At 46.2% G+C, this 26,956-nt stretch overlaps 1 protein-coding gene across 2 annotated transcripts in view; it reads left to right on the forward strand.

The window, feature by feature from the left end:
• Positions 1-16,389: 16,389 nt before the first annotated feature.
• NKAIN1 (sodium/potassium transporting ATPase interacting 1) overlaps positions 16,390-26,956 on the forward strand; it is a 126,892-nt gene continuing 116,325 nt past the window's right edge. For both annotated transcript variants that reach the window (XM_043990425.1, XM_043990426.1), the window contains exon 1: positions 16,390-16,998. In XM_043990425.1, the coding sequence (XP_043846360.1) occupies positions 16,945-16,998 (54 nt within the window). In that variant the 5' untranslated portion in view covers positions 16,390-16,944. The remainder of the gene's footprint in view (positions 16,999-26,956) is intronic.

The raw sequence follows: 26,956 nt of genomic DNA on the forward strand, positions 1-26,956 counted from the left end.
AGATCTACTTATCCAGCCCTAACCTCTCTGCTGACCCCCAGTCTCCCATCTCCAACTGCCTTTCCGATATCTCAAACTGGCTATCCTGTAGACATTTGAAATATTCATAGTGTCCAAAACTGAACTCATTATCTTTCCTCCCAAGCCCTCCCCTCTTTCTAACTCTCCTATTACTGTCAAGGGCACCACCATCCTCTCAGTCCCCCAGGCTCCCAACCTGAGTGTCCTCCTCAGTTCTTCCTTCTCTCACACTGCCCCCCACCCCCACCATGTCCAATCAATTTCCAAGTCCTATCGTTTCTACCTTTGTAACACCTCTCATAGGTATACCTGTTTTCCTCCTCTCACTCTGCTACCACCCTGTTCTAGGCTCTCATCACCTTGAGCACGGACTGTTACGGTAGCCCACCCATTGGTCTCTGTGCTCCAATCCATCTCCCATTCAACTGTCAGTGTCGAAGTGATCTTCCTAAAGCACAGGTGTGCCTCCCTCCCCACCACCACCATTCAATAAATGGCAGTGGCTCAACACATCACCTCCAGAATCAAGTATAAAATCCTGTTTGCCCTTCAAAGACCTTCATAAGCTCCCTCCTCCCTCTACACTCCCCACATATTCTGCCGTGCAGAACAAAATCCCACTTTCTATGAGAAGCCTTTCCTGACCTCTTCCCCCTTAAGGCTAGTGCCTAACCTCTTGATCATCAGCAATTTATCCTGCACTTGACTTGTTTGTATATTGCTATTTGCATGTTATTTCTCCTGTTAGATGGTGAGCTCCTTAAGGGAAGGGACTTTTGGGGGGGGTTGCCTTTCTTTGTATCCCCAGTGCTTAGCATAATGCCTGACACATAGTAAGCTCTTAATAGATGCTTGTTGACTATCACCTATCTTATTCTGTACGCTATTTCTGTTAATGCTGCCCAATATTACAGTAGCTCATTTGACTAAGAGCATCACACCATTGACCATTGGACTCTTAGACCTGTTTCATATCAGCTACTTTTTAGCTGCCTTTCTGCATTCTGTACTTTTTTTTTTTTTTGGCAGGGCAATGAGGGTTAAGTGACTTGCCCAGGGTCACATAGCTAGTTAAGTGTCAAGTGTCTGAGGCTGGATTTGAACTCAGGGAGTCCTGAATCCAGGGCCGGTGCTTTATCCACTACACCACCTAGCTGCCCCATTCTGTACATTTGTAATGATTTTTTGAACCCAAATTTGGGATTTGCCATTTAAACCTATTAAATTTTAGCCTATTAGGATTGGCTCATTATTCAAACTCTTATCAAGATCTTTTAAAAAGTTCTAATGTGCTGTTATTCCTCCCAGCTTCGTGATATTCACAGTTTTAATAAGTATGCCACCTCCATCTTCATCCAAGGCATTGGATTGGAGGAGGGAGAGCAATCCCCACCTGCAGGCAGAAGAGAGCTGAATCAGAAGCCAAGGACAGGATTTTAAAGGACAGGAAAAGTCAATGCTAGTGGAAAAATCCATTGCTTGAACAGAGGCCCACCCCATTCTTCCCTCAGTCTACTTTTCCTTCTTCAGCCCACCCCCTCCTCACTCAGCCTACCCCTCCTTGTACTAGCAAGTCCTTTGGTTCAGACACTCCAAGTCTAGCCTAATAACCATGTCAAAAACGGGAAAAAAAAGGGATAAGGTTAGCTTGCATAATTTGTTCTTAATTACCCAATGACCCCTCAGCCTACCCTTGGTAATCATCACCTTCTTTCCTAAGGTTTGATTGCCCATATGTCCTTTTAATAATCTATTCTAGAATTTTACTAGGCATTGCTATAAAAGCACAGTATGTTATATTCACCTTCTTCCCTTTCCTGAAAATCAGGGCAATATTTGCCCACCTCTAGTCCCATAGCCCCTCTCCTATTTGCTAGGATTTCTCAAAGATCATCAACAGTGGTTTGGCATTCACCTGTGCAAGCTCAATGGTACCCAGGGAGGTGATTTGTCTAAGTCAGCTGACTCGGATGCATTGAGCAGAGTCCAGCCCAATCTTCCTGCTCTTGGGTTTCAATTCCCTGTTAACCATTTTCATTCTCTTTTTCCCAGTCTAAAGATCATCATCCTTGATACAAAACAAAACAAATAAAAACAAAAGCAATCTGGGTTTTAGATTTAGGTTTGCCTTCTCTCCATTATCCTATCGTCCCATCCAAGCCAAGCAGGCTTATTCTTTCTTTGATCTAGCCCTTGGCCCTTCTATCTCTTTTTATAAAGCCCTTTTATTGCCTTTTTACAGCTTTCCATTCCCAGACACTATTCTTCTGGGGCCTTGCCACTCGTTTTCATCCTTAACTACTTCCCTTTGCTCCTCTCTCTCTCTCTCTCTCTCTCTCTCTCTCTCTCTCTCTCTCTCTCTCTCTCTCTCTCTCTCTCTCTCTCTCCTCTTCGGCCATGTCCACTTAAAATCTGGGTTACTTACTGAATTCCCTGTTCAGCCACATGGATCTCTTCCTCAGCAAGACTGTTACTTTCCCCAGAATGCCATTCTTGGGGACCTCCTGTAGCTTTTCATCCTACTTCCCCTCTTAGTCATTTGAATTCAACTCAATGCGATTCAACATTGTTGTTGTTCAGTCCTCTCAGTCATGTCTGACTCTCCCTGAACCCATTTGGGGTTTTCTTGGCAAAGATATTGGAACGGTTTTTCATTGCTTTCTCCAGCTCATTTTACAGATGAGGAAACCGAGGGTTACGTGACTTGCCCAGGCTCACACAACTAGTAAGTATCTGAGGCCAGATTTGAACTCAGGAAGATGAGTCTTCCTGACTTCAGCCCTGGAGCTCTCTCCACTGCACCAACTAGCTGCCCAAATTCAACATTAACTAAGCACTTTTTATATGCAATGTGAGGGGTAAAAGAGACCACAAAATAAAATCCTTCTTTCAAACATTTTCCATTCTAATAGAGTAGACATTATAACAGACACAGAAATATCAAAATACAATAGAAGAAATGAGTTTTGGTTGGGGACACAGAGAGGAAGTGATACCTGTGGAAGTCCAGTGGTAAGACAAAAGGTTAAGACGACTGATGACAGCCCAGAATGCAGTGGGTGACAATAATTGTCGAATGAATAAAGGAGGCCCACCTTATTCCATGAGACAGAAAGAAAGGAAGAGAGGATAGATCAGGACACAGAGCATTTTTGAAGTGTGGAAGAGCTCTACTGGACGGCCTTAATCTTTCCTTTGAAGTAGGAAATAAGCCTATTTTCCTCAAACCTTTGCCCCTATTCCCCAGGCTTCTGGAGGAGGAGGAGGAGGAGGAGGGAGTGGGAGTTAGCAATTTGAGGAAAGTGAAGGGTTGAAGTAGTCACAGAACCACAGAGTCAGAAGGAACTCCAGATGGATGACAGTATCCAAACTTGAATCCCCTCTGCATCATACCCAAAGAACACTCTTCCAGCCTTTGCTTGAAGACTTCCAGTGAAGGAAGAACCAACTGCCTCCCAAGGCAGCCCATTTCACTCTTGGTTCTAATGGTTAGGAAACTTTTCCCTAGACCAAGTTTAAGTTGGCTTCCACCTATGGTCCCTGGTCCTTCATTTTTTCCTCTGCAAACAAAAATGGTGACAGTGATAGGGAATCAATAAGAAATTAATCCAAAGATCACCAGGCGGTAGAGAGTACCTAACTGAGGTCAGAAATCATCAATTTGTTGACTTTGTCTAATTTCTTAGAGTCCAAGGTCCAGCCTTTGAATCTTTAACCATCTTCCTTTCTAAAGTCCAGCCACCTACATGTTGGACTTGGTCCAGCATTGCCCTCTTTCCCAGCATCTCTTCCTCAGAGACAGGAACAAGTGCAGAATAACAGTGCTTCTTGTTGCTACCTCCACCTGCTGAAAGATGAAATTATCTACAAGATAAGGTAAGAATTTATCAGCTGCTGTGCTCTTAGCAGAAAGATCCCCAGCCGATGGCTGAATATTCCCACAGTTCCACTATGGGCTCCCTTTGCATCATTTTTGTGATCTGCCTCAGGAACCCATTATAGCTCTTCTCCATCTGGCTTGTTGTCCCCCATGACATGACATCTCACCTCCTATTGCCGTGCCTTTGCCCAGGCTGTAGCCCATGCCTAGAATGCTTTCTCCCTCCAACTCTGCCTCCAAGGCTTAAATTACCTCCTGCCTGAGGCCTTCCTAGGACTCCCTAGTTAATTATTCTCTCCTCATTTATACCACTTTGTATGTATTTCATTTTGACTTACCAAGTACATGTTATTTACTCATCTAGTACATATTATTTTCCCCTAGTAGAATGTAAGCTCACTGAAGGTAGGAACTTTCATCTCTGTGTTTGTATTCCTAGATGCTCACGTAGCAGAAGCTTAATGACTGTTTGTTAAGAGGGTCTCTAATAAAACTGCAACTTCTGTATGTCGTCTGCCTCTCCTTTCTTTGATCCACCCCTTCACGTTCCCCACTGTACTTCCCACCTCAAGTTTGTAGATATGTCACATAACAAACCCTGTGGTGTGCCACCATCCCTCTTATCAATCTCCTCCTCTTTAATGACTGAATGACTGGCTGTAAATTATTTATTAAGCACTATGTACCAAGCACAGAGAAGATACAAATAGAAAAGCAGGAAAGAAACAAGGAAAGGGAAAAAAGAAGGAAGGAAGGGAGGGAGGGGGGAAGGAAGGAAAGAAGGAAGGAAGGAAAAGAAAGAGAAAGGAAGGAAGGGAGGGAAAGAAAGAGAAAGAAAAAGAAAGACTACAGTCCCTATTCCCAAAGAGCCCAAATTCCAATAGTTAGGCACCTCATAAAAGAGAACTCGGCTACAAGTCAGAAGGAAAGGCCCCATAGTCCTTAGGGTACAAGCTGTGATGTTTCTTCTTTCATGTCAGTGTTAGAACCAATATCTGTATTTTACGTTGAACCATTGGACAGCACCAAGGATCTGAATGGTGAGAACTTTTTGATGGGGTCTTCAATAGTTGTGGCTGCTAAGGAGGCAGTTGCCAGGTCCAGTCTCCATCCAAGGTAGCCTGTGGTAGTCAGGCTAGCTTCAGGGGCAGAGGTCTGGAGCTGCTATTACTGAGGTTCTTGGGCCCAGGGTCCTCCTGGATCTGAGGGGGAGGTGGTGGATACATGCTGCTTCCTCTCTACTCTCCCTCGGGCTACCTGCTGCTTTGGCTATAATGGCTTGCTTGCCCATTCTGTTGGGGGCAGTTGGGGGGGTCTGGGGCCAGTAAACTCCTTCTCCACAAAGGTTGCCCCCAATCCCACCCCCGTTTGATGAGGGCTGTGGGGCTCAGTCTGGAAGCAGGGCCCGTGGTCATTTCCATTGAGATATTCCAACTGTGAGTCATATCCCAAATCTGGTGAGTCCCATAAAGGCGTATTTATCTCCCTGAGTGAAGAACTCTAATTCACTGTTTATTACACAGACTGAGTGCACTGTTGTATGGACAGACATCTGAGACATGAATATTATTTCTTCACCTTTTCCCTATCACTGTCTCCTGTGGATCTCTGAACACCTCCGCTGTTATTCGGATGTCACACCTGCTGTCCTCAACGGTGTCTGGCTTAGCAACTGATCTGAGCATTTTCTCTCTCCCCTTCCCTTTTAATCAGGTCACTCATTCTCCAGGCAAATCCATTCTTCCCAGTCCTCATTAGATGCATGCTATCCCTGGCTGAGAACCTGTCATTCATCTTTCTTCTCCCATAATCCGGGAATCCAAACCCCGTTCTCCAGCACCGTGGCCTTACCTTAAATTCATCTTGCATTTTTTACATTTCAGAGTGTCTTCCTAGGAGGGCATCCCTGTTCCACATTCTTTCCACAGCCTCCTGAGGTTGCCCAGGCAGGGATCATTATCCCCATTTTACAGATAAGGGGAAAGAAGGTTCATTTAAGTGACTTACTCAATGCCCTATTGATAGCTTGTAAATAAATGGTGAAGCTGGGACAAGAACCTGTGTTCCCTCAATTCTAGTCCAGACTTCCTTCCATAAGTATTCAAAAGGTTCTGCTTAAACTACAGCTAGGTGATGCAGTGCATAGAGTGCTGGGCCTGGAGTCAGGAAGGTCTGAGTTCAAATTCAGCCTCAGATCCTGGTTATGTGACCTTCAGCAAGTGACTTCACCTCTGTCTGCCTCAGTTTCCTCAATTGTAAACTGGGAATAATAATAGCACTGAGCTAACTCCTAGGTTTGTTGTGAGGATCAAATGAGATATTTATAATGTGCCCAGCACACAGTAGGTACTTAATAAATGCTTGTTCCCTTCCCCTTCCCTAAAACCAGAGCCAACCTGTTATGAAATTATAAAGTGGACCATTCTTCTCAGGCTATTCAGGTATATAGTGAAGGCTTGAGGGAATGAGAAATGAAAGAGAAATGGTGGGGGTGGGGAGGGTATAGACCCAGAGCCCGGGATACAGATGGGGAAGCATGGGCCGATATGGGGCAATGTAAAGGACACCTAGAGCAGGGGCTCAGGGCAATGGCCTACTTGAACCCGGCTCTGTTCAGTTGTTTTGCAGTCTTGTTCGACTCTTCATGACCCTATTTGGGGTTTTCTTGGCAAAGATCCTGGAAAGTTTTGCCATTTCTATCTCCAGAAACTGGGGCAAACTGGGTGAAGTGACTTGCCCAGGGTCACACAGCTAGTAAGTCTCTGAGGCCAGATTTGAACTCATGTCTTCTTGACTCCAGGTCCAGCATTCTATCCACTGCACCACCTGGGCAGAAAGGTAAAAATCTAGATGTAGCCTATGGATAGAGAAGGAATGTACTGTTTTCAGAGGGCAGAAAGACCTGGAGTGGGAACCTGCTCTGGATGCTTACTAGTTGTGTGCACATGACTTCACCTCTCAGCCTCGGTTTCCCCATCTGTAAAATGGGAGTGATGATGCCCATAGCAATGACCTCCAGGGGTTGTTGTGAAGCTCCAGTGAGATACTGTCCATACCTTGCAGACCTAACAGTGTTTTCTGAAATGAAGTTATTGATGATGATTGATCATAATGTTGATGTGGTGCTGGTGCTGGTGCTGGTAGTAAGAGGTGTCCACATACCTTCCCCTGCCCCACTTTTCCCAGCCTAGCATTGGGAGATATGGCTTCAGGCTGAATCCATTCATCTCTGGAGCCCGTGCCTTAATCCCTCACTGGAGGACCGTGCTGATGGTGCAGGCCCGGGTGAGTTATGGGGCCATTTGGAGCGAGGCGCTCACCTATCCCTCACCATAGACCTGTCTTTTCCCTTTGACTGAAAGCTCGCTCGGGCTTCCCAAGCTGATAATGGAGCAGATGGGAAGGGGGAAATCCGTCTTGGCTGGTCAAGGGGGTCAGTGGAGGCTGCAATCTGACTCCCGGGCAGGGAGAAAGGATTTCTGGAGGGAGCTTGTTTTCCCATGAATTGTTTGCTTATCAGGTTCTCTCTGAACGGGCCATCCTCCCCAGGGCAGAGACAGCAACCTAAGATGGGGGATGGGAGTGGGGCCCCAGGAAGAGGGGAAGGGGAAGCGGTGCTCATAATGCCTTTATCTTCTCCTGCCCTTTCTCTTGCCCACTGCACTCCTTTATCTCTACTCAGAGATGGCTTATTTTCTCTTTCTTCTCTTCCCTGTGACCTCTTTGTCCCCCGGGGTCCTGTCTGTGTGATCTGATACCTGGCTTTGTGAGAAGACGTTCAAGACTGGTGACCTCTCCCAGGTAACAAACCAGCAGCCCCTAACTTTAGGAATGCTTGTCCAGGCAGGCTACCGCTCTTCCCCAGCACCACCAACCACCTGCCAATGCTGGATTCTCTGCTTCTGCTCCCCACTCTTTTTTTTAAATCATAAAAGTATTTGATTATTTTCCAGTTACACGTAAAGATAGTTTTCTTTCTTTTTTTTTTTTTAGTGAGGCAATTGGGGTTAAGTGACTTGCCCAGGGTCACACAGCTAGTAAGTGTTAAGTATCTGAGGTACTCCTGACTCCAGGGCTGGTGCTCTATCCACTGCGCTACCTAGCTGCCCCTAAAGATAGTTTTCAACATTTGTTTTTATAACACTTTGAGTTCCAAATTTTTCTCCCTCCCTCCCTTCCCTCCTCCTTCCCCAAGACAGAAAGCAATCTGATAAAGGTTATATATGTACAATCATATTAAACATATTTCTGCATTAGTCATGTTGTGAAAGAAGAATCAGAACAAAAGGGGAAAACCTCAAAAAAGAAAAAAAATAGAAACAGTATGGTTTAATCTGCATTCAGATTCGACAGTTCTTTGTTTCTGCATGTGGAGAGCATTTTCCATCATGAGTCCTTTGGAATTGTCTTGGATCACTGTATTGCTGAGAAGAACTAAGTCCATCATAGTTGATCATCAAACATTGTTGTTACTGTGTACATCGTTCTCCTGGTTCTGCTCACTTCACTCAGCATCAGTCCACTTTCCAGATTTTTCTGAAATCTATCTCCTCATTCCATTCCATTCATATACCACAACTTGTTCAGCCATTCCCCAATTGATGGGCATTCCCTTGATATCCATTTATTTGCTACCACAAAGAGTCTGCTCCCCACTCTTGACCCTAAATACTCTGCACCAGCCTTTGCCCAGCACCAAAGCCAGCTGACCCTCACAGGAGGCACCTGCCTACCCATGGCTAGGACACAAAGGGCAGTAGAAGGCCTTGCCTTCCCAGACATACTCCCTCCATAATTGAGCCCCCTGCCCTGAAATGCCCACTATTAGTCACTTTTTTTCCTGAAGGCCCCACTAAAATTCATTCATTTCCCCAACAAGCATTTATTAAATGCCTATGTTCCGGGTACTATGTTACATCATAATCTCTCTCTTCAGTTAAATGACCTGTGTTTATATACCAACTCTGTTATTTACTGGTTTTAGGCAAATTGATTCTCTCTGGGTCTCAGTTTCCTAACCTGTAAAATGGGGAATTCTCCATGACCCCTGAGACTTATTCAATCTATGAGTCCTAGGATCCTGTGAGTCCTAATATTTCTCTTGGAATAAGTTAAGGAGAAGCCATCACTTTAGTGTAAAGCAGACTGAGCCAAGAATTGAATCCCTGGGAAAGTGTCTTCTCTATTGGAGTGTGTCAAGGCTTCAGGGGTGGCTGATAGTCAGTCAGTAAGAATTTAGGAGTAGCAGAGGATAGAGCACCAGCCCTGGAGTCAGGAAGACCTGAGTTAAAACCTGGCCTCAGACACTAGTTGTGTGACCCTGGACAAGTCACCTAACCCCTATTGCCTCTCCCTCCCCCCAAAAAAACAAAACAGAAACCAAGACTTTATTAAGCCAACTATGATGTGCTAGGAAGTGTACTAAAGCAAAAACAGTCCCTGCCCTCAAGGAGCTCACAGTCTAATGGGGGTAACAACAGTCAAACAATTATGTATCTGCAAGATGTAGATGGAATAGGTAGAAAGTAATCCCAGAGAGAAACCACTTGAAGGAGGGGGGGGCGGGGTATGACCAAAGACACCCTGCAGAAGATGGCATCTGAGTTGAGTCCTCAAGAAAGGCAAGGATTAGGTAATGGGGAGGAGGAAGAGTATTCCAGGCAGTGCAAAGGTTTCAGAGATAGAGTGTCCTGTTCTGGGGATGGCAAGAAAGCCAGTGTCTCTGGATCTTAGAATTTGCGGAGGAAAGTAAAGTATAGGAAGGCTGGAAGATAAGAAGCAGCAAGGCTGTGAAGAGCTTTAAATACCAAATAGAGGATTTTCTATTTGATCCTGGAAGTAATAGGGAACTGCTCGCTGCATCCGTGATTTTCAGGATGGGCTGAGAAAAAGCTGTAATCATCTCTATGAATTCACCAGTGCCTTTATTACCGCAAAGGGTCTTTGAAGTAGAAGATTGTTTTTTTGTCTGTGTGTTTAGCTGCCCAGTCATTAGTCCCCAAGTGCTTGGAGGGACAAGGTTTCATCACATAGACATTTTCTCTCCCATCCTCCGACTCCTATCTATAATGAACTCCAGGCCAATTTAGCCTGTACCAGCCAAGACACCACACAAAATTACCGGCAGATCCTCATTACCTACTGGTCACCCTGCCTTGGATAAAGAGATAGATGGCATGCGTACAAGGTATTCAAATGACACAAACCTGGAAAGAATAACTAAAGCGTTGGTTGATAGAATCACGATTCCTTCCCTCCTCCCCCACAACCCCCCCACCTCCCTTAAAAAAAGTCTCACTAGGCCAATTCTAATGAAACTAAATGTAATAGAGATAAATGTAATTACCTACACTTAGGTCCAGAAAAATCGATGGCAGAAGTATATGAAAGGAGAGGTTCGACAACATTTTGTGTGCCAAAGATGTGGCAGTTTTTTAATGGGCTCCAAACTCTAAGTCAGCCAGGAGGTGTGGTGGCCCAAATCTTGGACCCCAGGTTACCTCCAGAGAGGCCAGAATGAGGGAAAGCCCAGCTGTGTTGTATAAACTTTGAATTTGTCAGACTGCATCTGAAACAGTGTGCTCATTTCTGTGCTGCACATTTTAGGAAGCACATTGAAAGGGTAGACTGCATCCAAAGGAGGATGCCCAGGGCTGAGGGGGCTGGCATCCATAGGATGATTGATCAAAGGACCTGTGGATGCAGAGTCTGAAGAAGTCGGGGGGGGGGGGTGCAGCAGTTGTTTTCAGATATTTGAAGGCCAGTCAAAGAGGTGTTAACCTAAGTGTAAAGATGTGTATACCCTATTGCCCCCTTAAGAAGGAGGGGGCAGGGGGGACTCATTGAGTTGGATTGTATTCACTTGGAAGGAAAGCTTGGTTATTGTCTAGGCAAAATATTGGCCATGACCCAAGTGATCCTTAAAAGACAGTCAAATGGGGAGAGAGAGTTTGGGGAAGAGGCATCCAGCCAGCATCAGATACACACTGTTTTTGAGGAGACAGGCCCAGAGAGAAGCAGCATCCCAAGCAAGAAGTGGTTTCAAGGAGTAAGACCTCAAGCAGCAGAGGAGTGAGCCGACTATGGATTCAAAGGAGGGTATGGTGACCAAACTGCAAAGAGGAACAGATTCAGAAAGCCTAGGCAAGCAGCCTACCCAGAAAAGACAGAGTCCAGGGCAGAGCAGCATCGGGACCCCAGGAAAAGAGAAAGGACATTGGAGTCTATAGGTACCAGAAGTGTGAATTACCTTGGTAACATGTGGTCCCTACATATAGTGCCTCACCACCGGTGTACTCATAGGTTTGTGCCTACTCTTCACACAAGTGCTGTATTTGTGGAAGAGTATGTCCCAGGTGTATGGGAAAGGAGTTTGGAGTCTACTGTTCTTACCATTCCATCCCAATAAATAGTTTTGCTCCTGACTCTTCAAGACCCCATTTGGGGCAAAGATACTGGAGTGGTTTGCTATTTCCTTCTTTAGCTCATTTTACAGATGAGGAAACTGAGGCAAAGAGGGTTAAAGTGACTTGTCCAGGGTGACACAGCTAATAAGTATCTGTGGCCAGATTTGAACTCAGCAAAATGAATTTTCCTGACTCCAAGCCCAGTGCTCTATCCATTAGATCACCAACTTGCCCCAATAAATACCTTTGCCTTGAGCTAATTGTATCTTCTGGCTGACTATTAAAGGTAAGATCACAAAGAAGTCTGATGAGCTATAGTTTAGGAATATGACCCCAGAGAATATACCCTTGATCCTGAGGGTTGTGGCTACTATATGGGAGGTAGCTCAGAGGATACACTACATAAGGAAAAACTTCCTCACCATTAAAGCTAATCAACACCAGAACAGACTACCCTGGGAAGTAGTGATTTTCCTATTGCTAGACTATTTTAATACTACATGACCACTGGCAGGTGTTAGGTGGAGCTGCATATTGAATGTTGGACTTGAATTCAGGAAGAACTGAGTTCAAATCCCATTCATGGTTACCAGCTATGTGACCCTGGTAAAGTCACTTCATTTCTGCCTACCTCAGTTTCCTCATCTGTAAAATGCAGATTATATAGCACCTACCTCCCAAGATTGTTGTAAGGATCAATGAGATTTATAAAGAGCTCTGTAAACTTTAAAGTGCTATATAAATTATATTATTATTATTCCTACTTCAAATAAGTGACTAGATGTTGTATAAGGGAAATTCCTTGAAGTAACAGCCTGTGTCAGTTGTCTTTGCATTCATAGTGCTTTGCAAAGGGACAGTCACAAAAGTGCTTAATAAATGTTTGTTGAATGATGTTAAATTACAACTGTGATTTTTATGAAAGGGAATTGTTGTACACAGTGCCTAGTAGCATCTATATACCCCTAGCTTCCCAGGTTAGTCCTTAATCTGAATTGCAAAGCCATCACTTAAACATCTGTAGCTCTGAGGACCTGGTTTAATACATAGACAGGGAGGAAGCAAAATGAAGGAGAAAGAAAAGAAAGGGAAAGAGTGGAGAGAACTCACAGAATGGAGAGAACCATTGAAAAGGGAGATGGTTAGGAGAGCAAAGGGAAAAGATAAAGGAAAGGGAGAAAGGAAGAAAAGGGACAACTCACTGCCTAGGAGTGGTAAAGAATGAATGAATGAATGAATGAATGAATGAATGAATGAATGAATGAATGAATGAATGACTAGAAAGGCATTTTTATGCACTTTCCATGTAATGGGCACATCGTTAAACCCTAGGGATACAGATACAAAAGCGATGCACAGCCTGCCCTCAAGAAGTTTTCATTCAGATGGGTGAGACAATACAGATAGTGAGTGGTGTGGAAGATAGAGAAGTGAGTTTTGTTCTAGAGAGTCACCAGGATGGTAAATTGGTCCATGAGGCGGTCAACCAATATGCCCTTTCCAGAAGCACTGATTACTGTGCCCAGAGCCAGAATGAAAGCTGATAAGATGGTAGCCAGGATAAATAGCTGACCAGGAGGAGAAGGATGGTCAAGCCTGAGTTTGGCTAAATATACTCAGTCAGGTCAGTTTGCAATTCCTCACTGACCCATCAAGACAGCTCATCCCTAGGACAAGACTCTCAAAGATGAGTGGATTAAGTTTCCCAGAAACTGGGGGCTCGTTTTTGGACAGTTAGTCAGAAGGCTGCTCTTTTAGGTGAGGAAGTGCAGGACAGAGCATCAGCACGGCATGTGGCAAAATGGTTAGGGGAGATAACTGGATGTAATGTAAAGCATCACCAATAATTACTGTAGGTCAGCAGTCTCAGGTGTTCAAGGGCTCTAGTGCCTCTATTCTACACACTGATACACCCCTGCCTTCACATTCATTATCTGTATCATTTCAACTAAGGTAGCATAGCATGGATTCTCTTTCCCATCCCCAACAAGACTTGGAGGTACTTCTTTGCAGCACTCCAAAGTGCCACACACACACACACACACACACACACACACACACACACACACACACGCTAGTAAGTGCTAGTGATGATAATGAGTGTCACCAGTAATGAAGGCTGCTCAGTGGAAAGAGAACCTATCTTTCTAGGTGAATTGTCCATTATTCCCTCCATCCACTGTAAGAAGCAGCCCAACTACACTGCTTGCTCCTCTCCTGCAGTGACATACCACCTCCCAACTCCCTGCTTTTTCATCAGCTGTCCCTCATGCCCGGAACGCTCTATTTCCTTTAAAGGCTTAGTTTAAGGGCTGCCTCCTATTGAGACCTTTGCTTCTCTACACATTTTCTTCCCCTCCCCTCTCCTTTGTCCTCCCCATATTACTTTATATTTACTTCGAATATATTTTCATATCACAATGGATAGAGACCCTGACCTGGGTTCCTATCCTACCTCTGATATCTCTTGGCTGTGTGACCCTGGGCAAGTCACCCGTTAGCAATCTCAAGTAATAAGACTACAGGCTGCTGGCTTGTATTGGAGTTCCCTAAACCAGTAAAATAGATTTTGCATTGACATTTGTGTACCTGCTGATTTCCTCCCAGTAGAATGTAAACTCCTTAAAGTTAGGGTTAGAGAGTTGCCCTCAAAATCAGGAAGAAGACTCGGTTCAAGTCCTGCTTTTGCTTTGACAGGTGTTCCTTGGCAAAGTCACTTAACCTCTCGAAGTTCTAAGTTTAGGCTATTTACTTTCTCTCCAAGCCCATAAGATGCTTAGAAAGCCCCTTGAGGTAGGCTAAGTTCCCTCATCTAGGAGTTAGTTCCTCACACCAATAAAATCACAAGTCCAGTTCCTATTTCTCTGTGTAGAAACATATATGTAAATTCAGTCTCCTCCATAGAAGGCAAACTTCTGAAAGGTGGGGAGTTTCAAGTTTGACTTTGTGCTCCCAGGGCCCAGCACGCAGTAGGAGTTTAACAAACAAATGATCATGGATTGAGAGCAGGGGTTTAGACTTTGAGGAGCAGGGTAGGTCAAGACATGATCTTTCTTTGTTGTACTTTCTCGGAGAGTCTGCTATGTGTTCATTCATTCCACTTGGAGTATTTGGATGGGGGTCAGTCACAACCTTTGAGTTGTAAATTGACTCTTCTGAGCGGGATCCGACTCCTTAGCCTTAGGGACCTTTACTGAGACAGACCTATTGTTCCCTTCTACCCATTAAGGGGTCAGGAAGGGGGAAGAAAGGGGGAAAACACTTTTAGTGGCTTTGAGAGGGGGAGGTAAGGGGGAACCCTAGTCTTGGGTCAGACTGGGGTTTTGACAATGACAACTAGAAGTCTTTTGTCACATTGGCCTAAGCTTTGAAGTTAGTATGTTTTCTCTTTCTTCTTCCTTTCTCTAGTTAAAGGCATGTATTCTTCAATTCTGTATTTTCTACATTGGACCAGACCAAAGATTCTCAACCTGGGATCCCTCAGCCTTGAATACACACACACACACACACACACACATTTCTGTAACTATATCTACACGTTTCCTTTTTATTTTAGGTAGATGGCGCAGTGGATAGAGCACCGGCCCTGGAGTCAGGAATACCCGAGTTCAAATCCGGCCTCAGACACTTAATACTTAACTAGCTGTGTGACCCTGAGCAAGTCACTTAACCTCAATTGCCTCACTTAAAAAAAAACACACCAAAAAACCCCCCAAACATTATTCTGAGATGGGATCCATGGGCTTCACCAGACTGTCTAAGAGGTCCAAGACTCCCCCAAAAGGTTAAGAATCCTTGGATTAGAGAATGAAAGGGAACATTCATGCCTGACCTGTCCATCGGCTGGGGGAATTTGAGGCCAAGCTGGAAGGAGGAAGTCTGGAGGTTTTAACTCAAGAGAGAAAAATGTTGAGGTACCAGGTGCTCAGCCAAGTGCCTTGGAGAGTGGTTGGTTTGTGCTGTCTCATTGCTGCCCCCAAAGGGGGGAAACCTGGCGGGGGGGGGGGGGAGTGGCAGTTTCAAAACATAACGTGGAAAAAGCAAAGATGAATTTCAATTCACCAAACACCGATCAAGCACCAACGGCTAGCCAGGCATTGTGTTGTTGGGTGCCCGGCATACAGAGACAAAAACACCAACAAAACAGTCCCTCCGTTCAGGAGCTTGTATTCTGCGCCCCGGGCTCAAAGTAGAAAGTGGTTGGATTTCAGGGAACTGCGATCCGCCAGTGGAGGAGATAGTTTTGGGGGAAAGCCTCCCAGGCCTTTTCGTGACAGGTGCTATTGGGATAAATGCTGTTGATGGGCGGACTCAAGAGAGACTCTTTAGCTCTTCCGCAAAGGTAGGGAGTCATTCGTTTGTTACCACCCACTCCCACATTTCTGGGTCCGCTGAGCTTTGAGGGAGAGCCGAGGTTTGGGGAGGTCCCCCCTCCGACCTCTGTTCTTTCGCCTGCCTAGGATTTGTAAAATACAGCTTCTGCCCTGGGCTCACCTGACCACCTCGGGGGAGGTGGGGTGTCAGTGTGTGTTGGGAAGGAGGGAGACCATGGCAGTGATGTAGTAATCTGCAGTCCTCCTCGACCCCGCTCCCGAACCCAGTTAACCCAGGGAAAGAAAGTTCAGCCCCTCCCTCCCTTTCTCCCTTGTTCTTCCTAGTCTTTCCCATCCGGCAAGTTTTCTTCTTTGTCTGCCTTACTCTTCTCCTCTCCCTCCCTCCCTTTTTTCCTCTCCCTAATTAAATAGGTTCCTGGGCTTTAGAACTGCAGAGGAACCGAGGGAGCATCTAGTGCGACCCCGTTGTTTTTGCGGATGAGGAAACTGAGGCCTATCCCCTGCTGTTTCTATTGGTCCTCTTCCGTCCTCCCTCCTCTCGCCCCTTTTGCTAGGGTCTCCCAGGTTCTGCCACCACCCTTGCCTCGGCCAGCCTCCCAAGTCTATTCTCTCTTCTGCTTCTCTCCCCTCACACGCCCTCCTTCTGTTTCTCCCCCCTCCCCACTATCCCTCGCCTGTCCCCGGGCCCCGCCCCTCTCCGGGCCGCGAAGCCACGTGGTCGGGCCAGGGCGGCTGCAGACTGCTCGGGATCCTGCCCCAGCTGGGCTGGGCTGGGCTCCGCTCCGCTCCACTCCGCTCGGCTCGGGTCCGCTCGACTCCCAGCTCTCCGCACCCGCTGCCCGCCCGTCAGCCCGCCCGCCCGCCTCTGGGGGCATGAGGCGCTGCTGGCGGACAGCGGGTCAAACAAAAGAGCCCCGGCTCAGGCTGTGCGCCCCGGTGCCCAGCGCCCCCCGCGCGGGGCATGGAGACTGAGCGGAGCCGCCCGAGCCCGCGCCGCGCCCGGGGGATGCCGCGGCCCCAGCCCTAGGGGAGCCCCGGCCGCCCTGCTGGAAGCTCGGGGCGCGGGCGCGGGGAGGACGCAGAGGAGGAGAAGGAGGAAGAGAAGAAGAATTTGGAGGAGGACTCTCTCTGGCTCCCAGTTTCTCGCCTTCCAGCCAGCCCCAGGGCGCGGAGCAAAGCCAGAGCGCAGCGCACTCGGAGCCCGAGCCGGAGCCGGAGCCCGAGCCGGGGCGGCAGCGGCAGCGGCAGCAGCAGCAGCAACAGCCAGGGGGGCAGCGCCGCGGTAGCGGGTCCCACGGGAGCCATGAGCAAGTGTAACGGGAGGTGCACGCTGGTCGGGTTTTGCTGCCTGCAGCTGGTGAGAAGGGGTCCCTCCCGGGACCGGAACGGTGCGGGCGGGGGGTGGGGGTAGGGATTAACTGGGACCCTGGGACTCTCGGACCGTGACGCGGGCCGGGGACCAGCGCTGGGCCAGCTGGCGAGCGAGCTAGCGATCCCCGCCCAGCCCCTGGCTCGGTGCGTTGTGTGTGTGTGTGTGTGTGTGTGTGTGTACGCGCGCCTCTGTGCGGGGCTCCCTGTGTCTGTGTCTCCCCCGAGTGTCACAAACCCCCTAGCCCTCCTTTGTGCGGATGCCTGTCTTACAGGGCCACCCTGGCTGAGCGGCTGCAAGGCAGAGTCGACTTCCTGGGGATAGGGAGGGAAGATGAGGAGTGGGAACCCCGCCCCCTCCTCACCCTGCCTGCAGGGCTAGGTGGACAATGGGGCAGCCGGGGAGGGAGGAAGTGGCCTGGACCTTGGGAGCTGGGTTAGGCTTTGGTTGGGTTGACATTCTAGATTCCAACTCCTGCCTTGGCCCTGGTGGGCAGTGAGGGAACGGACGCTGGGGCCGTAGAGTTGCTACTAAGCTTAAAGAAGGCGAGAGGGCCAGGGATGGTGATGGGGGGTAGTTCCACTCAGCCCCCAAAGTGTAGGCATTTCCTTGAGCAGTTCCTTGCTTCTCATGGTTCAAATTGGGAAAAGGGCTGGTCCGAGGTAAGCTGCTCCCCAGCACTTCAGACTGGGGGGGGGGGGCGGGGGAGGCGGATAGTCGATTTTAGAGGCATGCAGGAGGGGAGCTTTCACAAAGAGTATGTTAGGACAGGTGGGCAGCAGAATGGGACAGCTAGACCCTCAATGTGTTGTCTGGCCCTCAAACTAGCACTTTAGGGGGCCTAGCACAGAAAGACCCAGGGGCGAGTCACGTTTCAGGCGGCATTGACAAAGGCTTACTTATACCTACGTGCTCCAACACTCAAAAAGGGCCGAATTTCAAGAAAAAGTCACATTTAAGACCACAGTTTAACCGCTTAGAGCTCCAACAACACATTGGCTTCGGGAATCAGCTAGGTATATTAATGCTCCAGATGACATAGAGGCAGTCATTGGAGGAGCTCAGAATGGATGACAGGGCTGCCCTAGTCCTCATGCACTTGTACCCTCTGAGCAGCAAGCTTGTGTTTGAGGAGTTGAAGGTACCAGTCATGTTATAGTGGGTGGAAAGCTGACTAATTCATCTCCTAGAAAGTGGTGGTAGCAGTGGTGGGAGGAAAGCTGCCTGGGTCACTTTTGCCTGCCTCAGTTTCCTCCCACCCTATTTAAGTCTCTGACGCAAGAAGATGCTGCCAGCAGCTGTGGGAGTCTGTGCTGAGTTACAGAGAGGAGGAGTGGAGGGAGGGTGATTTTGGGTAACCAACAGGCAGTTCACATTAGGCCATTATAAAAATCATCACCCAATGTACCCAGGTAGTAGAAAGGGCTCCTTCCTAACTTGGACTGAACAGATCTGTATTCAGAACCTCTGGCGATCCATTTAACCTCTCCTGACCTTGGTTTCCTCGGGTTTAAAATGGGTATGTGTATTTGTTGTGGGGAGGAAGATTGTTCTAAATGGGCTCTGCGGTTCCTTGCAACAGTAAAGTTTCACGATTCTCTAAAAATATCTGATCTGTTACAGGGCTTTCTCTCTCAGTGCCTCTTACAGTACTTTTCTAAAATATTCTTCAGTTTGTCCATATGATCTCATGTTAATTTCTTTGCCAATTAATGTTTGGTGTTTGACCTCAGCACACAATGAACCCCTTTTCATCCTGAGTCTTTAGAAATGCCCCTTCCTCCTTTCACCATCCTCACCAGAACCTTAGCCCTTATGAATCCAGGGAGCTTTGATAGGTTGGAGGAAGCTTGGTGAAGTTTTCCCCTTCAACTCCTACCCTTTTCCCCTCCCTATGATTTGCAGAACTATCATTTCTGTGAAGGAGAGGCCAGTCTTAACCATCCTTCAGTGTTTCACCTCTTCAACAAAGCCTTCTGTGGTTGCCCCTGATCTGTACAAACTGTTGAGAGAACTGAGGTTACTCATCACGGAGAAAGTCAAACAAAGGAGGAACACAATGTCTGCCTTCAAATATTTGAAGGCCTTCTCATAGAAGAGGGAATTAGACCTTATTCCGGATGGCTTGGGGGCAGAGCTTGTACCAGTGGGAGAATTTAGAAGGAAGCACACTAGCTCACTTTGTATGGGGAAGGGCTGTTGAATGATCGGAGCTGTCCAGTACTGGAATGGTTGCCTCAAGGAGGAAAAAATAAAAATAAAACGTCTGTTGCTACGGGCTACTACAAATTTCCCATCTGAAGCTAGATGATGATCTGTTGCAGATGACATGAAGGAGTGGGAGGATGGACTAGGTGAGCTGAGGTTTGCAGCTTCTTCCTTCTCTGAATTCCTGAGAGGCTGAACCACCCACTCTCTCTGGTCCCTAATTCTGTCCTGCCTGGCTTTATTTCCTAGCAGTTCATCTTATTCCCTAGTATGAGCTCCTCAGCTAGGCTGTGAATTCCTGGACAGATGGCACCAAGTCTTCATACATCACGTGCTGGATTTGGAGTCAGGAAGACTTCAGTTCCAACCTCACTTCCCTCCCCTTCCGATGTTTACCAGCTGTTTGGTTATGGGAAAGTGCCTAAACCCCTCTGAGCCTCCATATCCCTCATCTGTAAGATGAGGATAAAGGACAGCTGTAGGTAATGGTGAAGCCCAAAGGAGATCATGTGTGTCAAACACTTTGCAAATCCTAAAAACCCATTATTAGACTGAGCTCCTTGAAGGTAGGGACTTTTTTTTTTTTTGGCCTTTCTTTGTATCCATAGTTTAGCAAAGTTCCTGGGTCATAGAAAGTTCTCCATAAATGCTTGTTGACTGACTGATTCTCTTAAATATTATAAGGACTCTAGCTGCTCTTATTATCATCCTAGCAATGGGTTCACACCCATGAAGGAAAGGAACTAAACCTGTGATTTTATTGGTCTATGGAACTCCCAGGTGAGGAATCATCCTCTATTAGTGCAAGTCTGCATTCTCTCCACAACATACACATTCCTTTAGTGTGTTGTCTTTCCCCGTTAGATTGTAAGCTCCTTGGGGGGCAGCTAGGTGGCGCAGTGGATAAAGCACCGGCCCTGGATTCAGGAGTACCTGAGCTCAAATCTGGCCTCAGGCACTTGACACTTACTAGCTGTGTGATCCTGGGCAAGTCACTTAGCCCTCATTGCCCCGCAAAAAGAAAAATAAAAGATTGTAAGCTCCTTGAGGGCAGGGACTGTAGGTCTTCTTTTTAATTTGTCTCCTCAGTGCTTAGCACTGTGCATATCATAGGTGCTTAATACATGTTTATTGAATTGAACATATAGTCTTAGAGTTGCCTAGAGCACTGAGAGTGGTTTGTACAGGGTCTTGAAACCAGTATGTATCAGAGATGGGACTTCAACCCAGGTCTTACTGTTTCTGAAACCAGCTTTTTTGTACACTATTCCACACCACACCAGGAAAAATAGGAAATAAAACAAGGCAGATATGGATCATGTCATCATACCATGACAGAGCTGGAGGGAACCTTAGACCCAATCCCACCCAAACCTCTTGTTTTACATTTGGGGAAATTGAGGCACAGGAACAAATATGATTTGCCCAGGATGCACACAGCTAGAAATGGCAGTCAGTTGTGGTAGCTGGTCAATGACAGCTACAAAATATTACCTGATCATCTCCTAGTAGAAATCACTAGGGACGATTTCTCTGATTTGTTGTCTCCAGAGACCCTCATGGACTGACCTCATCCTAAGTCTGAGATGGATGGCCAACTCAGGGCCTTGCACATAATAGACACTTAATAAATGCTTGTTGAATTGGACTGAAGTGGCATTTTGGACATAGGTTTGACCATGTCACTCCCCTCCTCCCAAATCTTCAACAGCTCCCGGATGCCTCCTGGATAAAACAGAGATTTCTTAGCCTGACATTTAAAGTTCCCACCTACCCTTCCAGTCTCATTTTATAATTAACAATCTGGCTTCCACCTACTTTCCCAGCCTCATTCACTTCTCTTTTCTTTCACACTGTCTCTGATCCAGGGAGATTTGCCTGCCAGCTGTTCCCATACACAGTGCTCCGCCCTCATGTCTTTCATTCTTTGCAGAGGTGATCCCCAGGTCCAGATTGGTACAGGGGAAAGAGCAATGCATTTAGGGTCAGAGTTGGGTGTGACCTTGGATGAGTCACTCAACTTCTGTGGGCCTCAGCTTCTTTCTCCGTTGAATAAGGGGTTTGGACAAGATGGCCCCTGAGATGCCTTGCAGTTTCTGATTTAGGATTCTCTGCTCATTCTCCTGCCTCATCTCAGTCTCTGCTTCTTCATAGCTCAGGTGCCGCCTCCTATTCTCTCTTCTTCCCTATTCGTCTTCTTCTTATTCCCTCCAGTCCTCAGCCCTCTCTTCCTCTGAAAATTACTTAGTTTTGAATTACTTGATGTACGTGTGTCCCATCATCCCAGGAAGATGTAGGCTCCTTGAGAACAAAGACTGTTTCTCTTTTTGTCTTTGTCTTCTAGTGCCTTGCACATAGTAGGTGCCTAACCTGTGTCTGTTTAATTATGACTTGAAGGCTCTCGCCAAATTAAGAGAGGCAGGCCCTGGGAAGCTAGCTCTCCTCATTTCCACTTGGTAAAATCCCTTTGGGGGATACGTATTTGTGCGTTTATGTGGGTTTCCTGCCGGGTTGCATAGCTTGCTGTCTCCAGGTTTGATGGTCTGAAACGATGGCCAAGTTGAATTATTATATTATTAACGGTAGTGATGTTGGCAAGCTTGGGGAACAGAGACAGGGTCTCCGAAATGCCTAGGCATCAATTGCAAAGGTAGTGCCTCTAGATGCTGTCCATGCAGGTGTCCCCACGGCTGGTTATTATGATGTATTTGACCAGAGGGGCTTGTATTGTTAGAATGATTTCACACTAGGTTCTTCTGGTGATGAAAGTAAAATAATACCCTGCATTGGTTCTGCATCAGGCTTTTCCCTTTTCTCAAGACATCCCTGAGAGGTGGGGAGAGGACTGTTATGGGAATCAAGAGACCTGGGTTCTAGTTCCAGCTCTGCCACTAATGCATCTTAGCCTTGGGCAAATCTTTGGGACTCAGTTTCCTCATGTGTGAAATAAAGGAACATGTTTAGCCTGGAGAAGAAAAGACTTAGGAGGAACAGGATAATTATCTTTAAGTATTGGAAGGGTTTTCTTGGGGAAAGGGGGTTAGCCTTTTTCTGTCTGGCTCCAGAGGGCGGAGCTATTTGTATTGGATGGAGACTGAAGAGAGGCAGCTTTTACACCCTGTAGTAGAAAACTTCCTAACAACCAGAGTTGTTCTGGAGTGGAAAGGGCTTCCTCGGAAGGCAGTGAATTCTTGATGAGTGGTAAGGCGGGGATGGGGCGGGGTGTTTACAAGCACAGGTTAGATGACCACTTGTTGGAGATGTCAGAGAAGGTGTTCTCTTTTGGATACAGGTTTAGCTAGAAATGGCATCCAAGGTCCCTTCAAATGCAGAGGATCTGTGATGACAAGTAAATAATTTCTATACTCATTTCCAGTTTTAAATCGCTATGATTCTAAACTCCATCATCTTTTTGCTCCTCCTCTCTTGAGGAAAAGGTGGGGGCTGTGATTACTATCACCATTTTACAAATGGAAAAATCACAAAGCACAGAAACTGGGATGCGCTGGTGCCAGGTCAGCCTAGAGCCCATTGTTAAACCTTCAGTGTGAGCATTTACACCTCAGAAATTGGCAAATTCACAAATCAGAGCTTGATTTATTATTTTATTGATTTCTAAACTTGAGTGATGGAGTGGCAGCTATGTGACACAGTGGATAGATCACTGGCCCTGATTCAGGAGGACCTGAGTTCAAATCCGGCCTCAGACACTTGACACTTACTAGCTGTGTGACCCTGGGCAAGTCACTTAACCCCAATTGCCTCACAAAAAAAAAGAGTGATGGAGAAATGTTGCTAATACATGTTAAATTTAAAAGTGTGCCACAAATATAGCCTGCCCCCCTAGCTGATTGCTAAACTTTTTTTGTGAGGCAATTGGGGTTAAGTGACTTGCCCAGGGTCACACAGCTAGTAAGTATCAAGTGTCTGAGGGCAGATTTGAACTCAGGTCCTCCTGACTTGAGGGCAGGTGTTCTATCCACTATGTCACCTAGCTGCCCTGATTGTTAAACATTTATAAGCACATCCTACATAGAAATGCACTGATAAAGGAGCTTCAGTTCTAGAACCAGATCTCCTCAACCCCAGTTTGAATTCTTTTCTCCTGTAGGTGTGGTGCTTGGTTAGCTTTTAAATTTTCATTGTTGCCTTTTTTTCCCCTTAATCTCTCTTGACCTCACCATCAAACCCTTCCATGTAAGAAAAGCATTCAAGCCAAGCAACTGTCTGAGCATCTGACAGTATAAACCCCTTTCTACCTCCATAGTCCCCCACCTCTTTCCTGGAAGGAGGAAGTTGTATTTCATTAGTAGTTCTCCAAGACTGGAATTATTCTATTATATTTCATGAAAATTCAACTGCCTTTTAGTTACCAAGCATCTGATGGTCAGTGAAAGGAAATGGGGATGTTTAATCAATGACTGCAAGCCAATTACTAGGGAAGAAGAGACAATTGACAGGAAAACAAGCTGAGATCAGGGATTTCATGGGGCAAGAGTGGAAACTCTTAAGGACTGGCCTGGGCACAGTTAGCATCCAGTCAATATCCTCTTCCTTTTCTTATTCCTTATTCAAATTTGATTTGGCCCCCAAGGGTAGAGCTATGAGCAATAAATGAAAGTGGTAGCCAAGAGACAAAATATAGATTTGATATCAGAAAAAAAGAATTCCTCATCACTGGAGCTGTCCAAAAAGCAGAATGGGCTGTCTCAGGGGTTAGTGGGGTCCTTCTCATTAGAGATCTTTTTTTTTTTTTTTTAGTGAGGCAATTGGGGTTAAGTGACTTGCCCAGGGTCACACAGCTAGTAAGTGTTAAGTGTCTGAGGCCGGATTTGAACTCAGGTACTCCTGACTCCAGGGCCGGTGCTCTATCCACTGCGCCATCTAGCTGCCCCTCATTAGAGATCTTTAAGCAAGGCAGCTAGGTGGTGCAGTGGATAGAGCACCAACCCTGGAGTCAGGAGTACCTGAGTTCAAATCCGGCCTCAGACACTTAACACTTACTAGCTGTGTGACCCTGGGCAAGTCACTTAACCCCAATTGCCTCACTTTAAAAAAAAAGACTAAAAAGAGATCTTTAAGGAAAGATTGGATGACCATTTATCAAGACTGCTGTAGAGGGGAACATGGGTGGAACCAGATGGCCTCTGAGGGTTCATTCCAATTCCAGAATCCTTTGATTCTGTGGTTGTCAAAGGAAAGCTTGGAAGCCTTGGTCTTCATGGAGCATCATTAAGTCTACTCACCAAAGAAAGTGGGTTCTGAAATTTTAGAAAGACTTTCAGCAAAAAGGGACTAGCACCTTTGTGTAATTTAAAAAAAAACCCCAAACCAAACCAACCCCCAAACCAAAAACCAGTCTGGGAATCAAGACACCTAGCTATTTCCTGGCTACATAGCCATGGGTAAGTGACTTCTCTCTGTGCTTGTTTCCTCCTGCCGGTTAAGAGACGGAGTTAAACTAGACAGCATCAAGGGATGTTCTAACAGTCTCTAAGAAACTTTTTTGACTGTGGTATATAATGGGTTAATGGATTACCCTTCACAGTTGATTGGAATCTCTCCATTCTCTGAGCATGGCTAGTGGAGAGTTTTCTGAACAAAGCCAAAAGTATAATCATATTAATGATAACTGACATTTATCTAGTGCTTGAAGGTTTGCAAAGAGCATAATATAGATCATCAGTTGTAAAGTGATACAATAAATTTTAAATTTCTGCTACTTCAGACTTCTGGGGTGGAGGTAGGGAAGAGAGGAATTGATCTGGAGAAAAATTCAAACTGTGGGAAAAGGTATTTTAAGATCTAGAAAAGCAAGATAGTTAAGAACAGTCTTCTCAGCGGCAGCTAGGTGGCACAGTGGATAGAGCACCGGCCCTGGAGTCAGGAGTACCTGAGTTCAAGTCCAGCCTCAGACACTTAACACTTACTAGCTGTGTGACCCTGGGCAAGTCACTTAACCCCAATTGCCTCACACACACAAAAAAACAGACAAAGCCAAAAAAACCCAGTCTTCTCATGTTCTGATCTCCTCCCCGATGCCTTACAGAGGTGACCCTGGCTTCTCAAAGACTGAGCTGTTGAAATATAAACTCTCTCTGATAGACCCTACCAATCTGGAAAGGCCTTGGGTATAGGGTCTGTTGTCCAAGGACCAGCCTAGTAAAAAAAATTTTTTTGTTTTGTTTGATTTTAGTTTTTTTGAGATAGGGTCTCTCTTTTTGGCCCACACTGGAAGTACAATGGTGACTCATGAGCCTTTCACCTGCTTCATTTCCAAACTGGGTGGATTTACTCCTCTTTAGACAGTCCCCTTGCTTCTGGGCACTCACCATGTGGCTGCCAGATTTAGTGCAGACTCCCTAGTGGCTTTAGCTCTCCTTAATGTAGCTCAGAACTGCAGAACTCAAGCAATCAACTGGCCTCAGCCTCCCCTAGGAGCAAGGAACTACAGGCATTGCGCCACTTTGACCTGGCCAACTCCTTACATTGAAAGAGAGTCATCACCCAGTTGGTTTCAGGGGTAATGTTTCAGACATACAACAACTCTTGAATACCATATACCAAGTTATAGCCTGGTCTGTGTTGGGAGAAGGAGGAAACAAAGAATCCTTGGAAAAATTGAGTTATATAGGAAGAATGGTGCTTTACATTTGCATAAAACTCTTAAAACTCTTCTGTGGTGTCTCCTCCAGTGCCTAGCTCAGCACAATGTGTGGAATAAATGTTTAACAATTTTGCGTGTGTTTATTGAGTAAGTGAAGTCTTAATTGGGGACTTAGAAGGATAGAAGGGGAAATAGATTATAACTCCCCTGGAGATGTAGGAGATCTGTACCCCCTTTGTATCTGAGCACCAATAATGTTTTTTTTTTCTTTTTGTTTTGATCTTTGTTGCTTCACTTTAAATTAAATACTTTAAAATTGAATTCAGGGGCAGCTAGATGGCGCAGTGGATAGAGCACCGGCCCTGGAGTCAGGAGTACCTGAGTTCAAATCTGGCCTCAGACACTTAACACTTACTAGCTGTGTGACCCTGGGCAAGTCACTTAACCCCAATTGCCTCACTAAAAATTAAAACAAAAAAACAAAATTGAATTCATCTGTTTCCCCATATGCCTAGCAAGATTGTGACACAGGGAATGGGGGCTCTAACCAGAACTAGATTACATGTGTAACATGGTGTAAGAGGGGTGAACATTTGCTCCTTGCCACAGCCCTGAGAGGGAGGCCAGGCAGGGATTATTGTCCCCATTTTACAGATTGGGAAACTAAAATTCAGAGGGTCAGTGACTTGTCTAGGATCCTGCAGCCAGTAATTAGCAGAACAGGAAATAGTAATGATAATAAGTTAATAAGTGGGGGCAGCTAGGTGGCACAGTGGATAGAGCACCAGCCCTGGGTTCAGGAGAACCTGAGTTCAAATCTGGCCTCAGAAACTTGACACTTAACAGCTGTGTGACCCTGGGCAGGTCACTTAACCTTCATTGCCCTACAAAAAAAAAGTTAATAAGCATGACAACCATGCCTTTTCTGCTTTCTGCTCTATTATGTTGCTACAGTAAAGTGTTGGGGGTAGGGGGAGGTGAAAGGGAAGGGGAGGGAGAAGGGAGAAGGAAAACTTAGAGCAGCACTTGCCTTCCTTCCCAGCAAGAGGCAAGAGCAGCAGCTGCCACCATCATTTGATTATAGGGCTGACCAAGCAAAATCCTAACCTGGCTCATGATTCAAGTGGAAAA

Source organism: Dromiciops gliroides, chromosome 3, assembly GCF_019393635.1.
Source record: "Dromiciops gliroides isolate mDroGli1 chromosome 3, mDroGli1.pri, whole genome shotgun sequence".
NCBI lineage: Eukaryota > Metazoa > Chordata > Mammalia > Microbiotheria > Microbiotheriidae > Dromiciops > Dromiciops gliroides.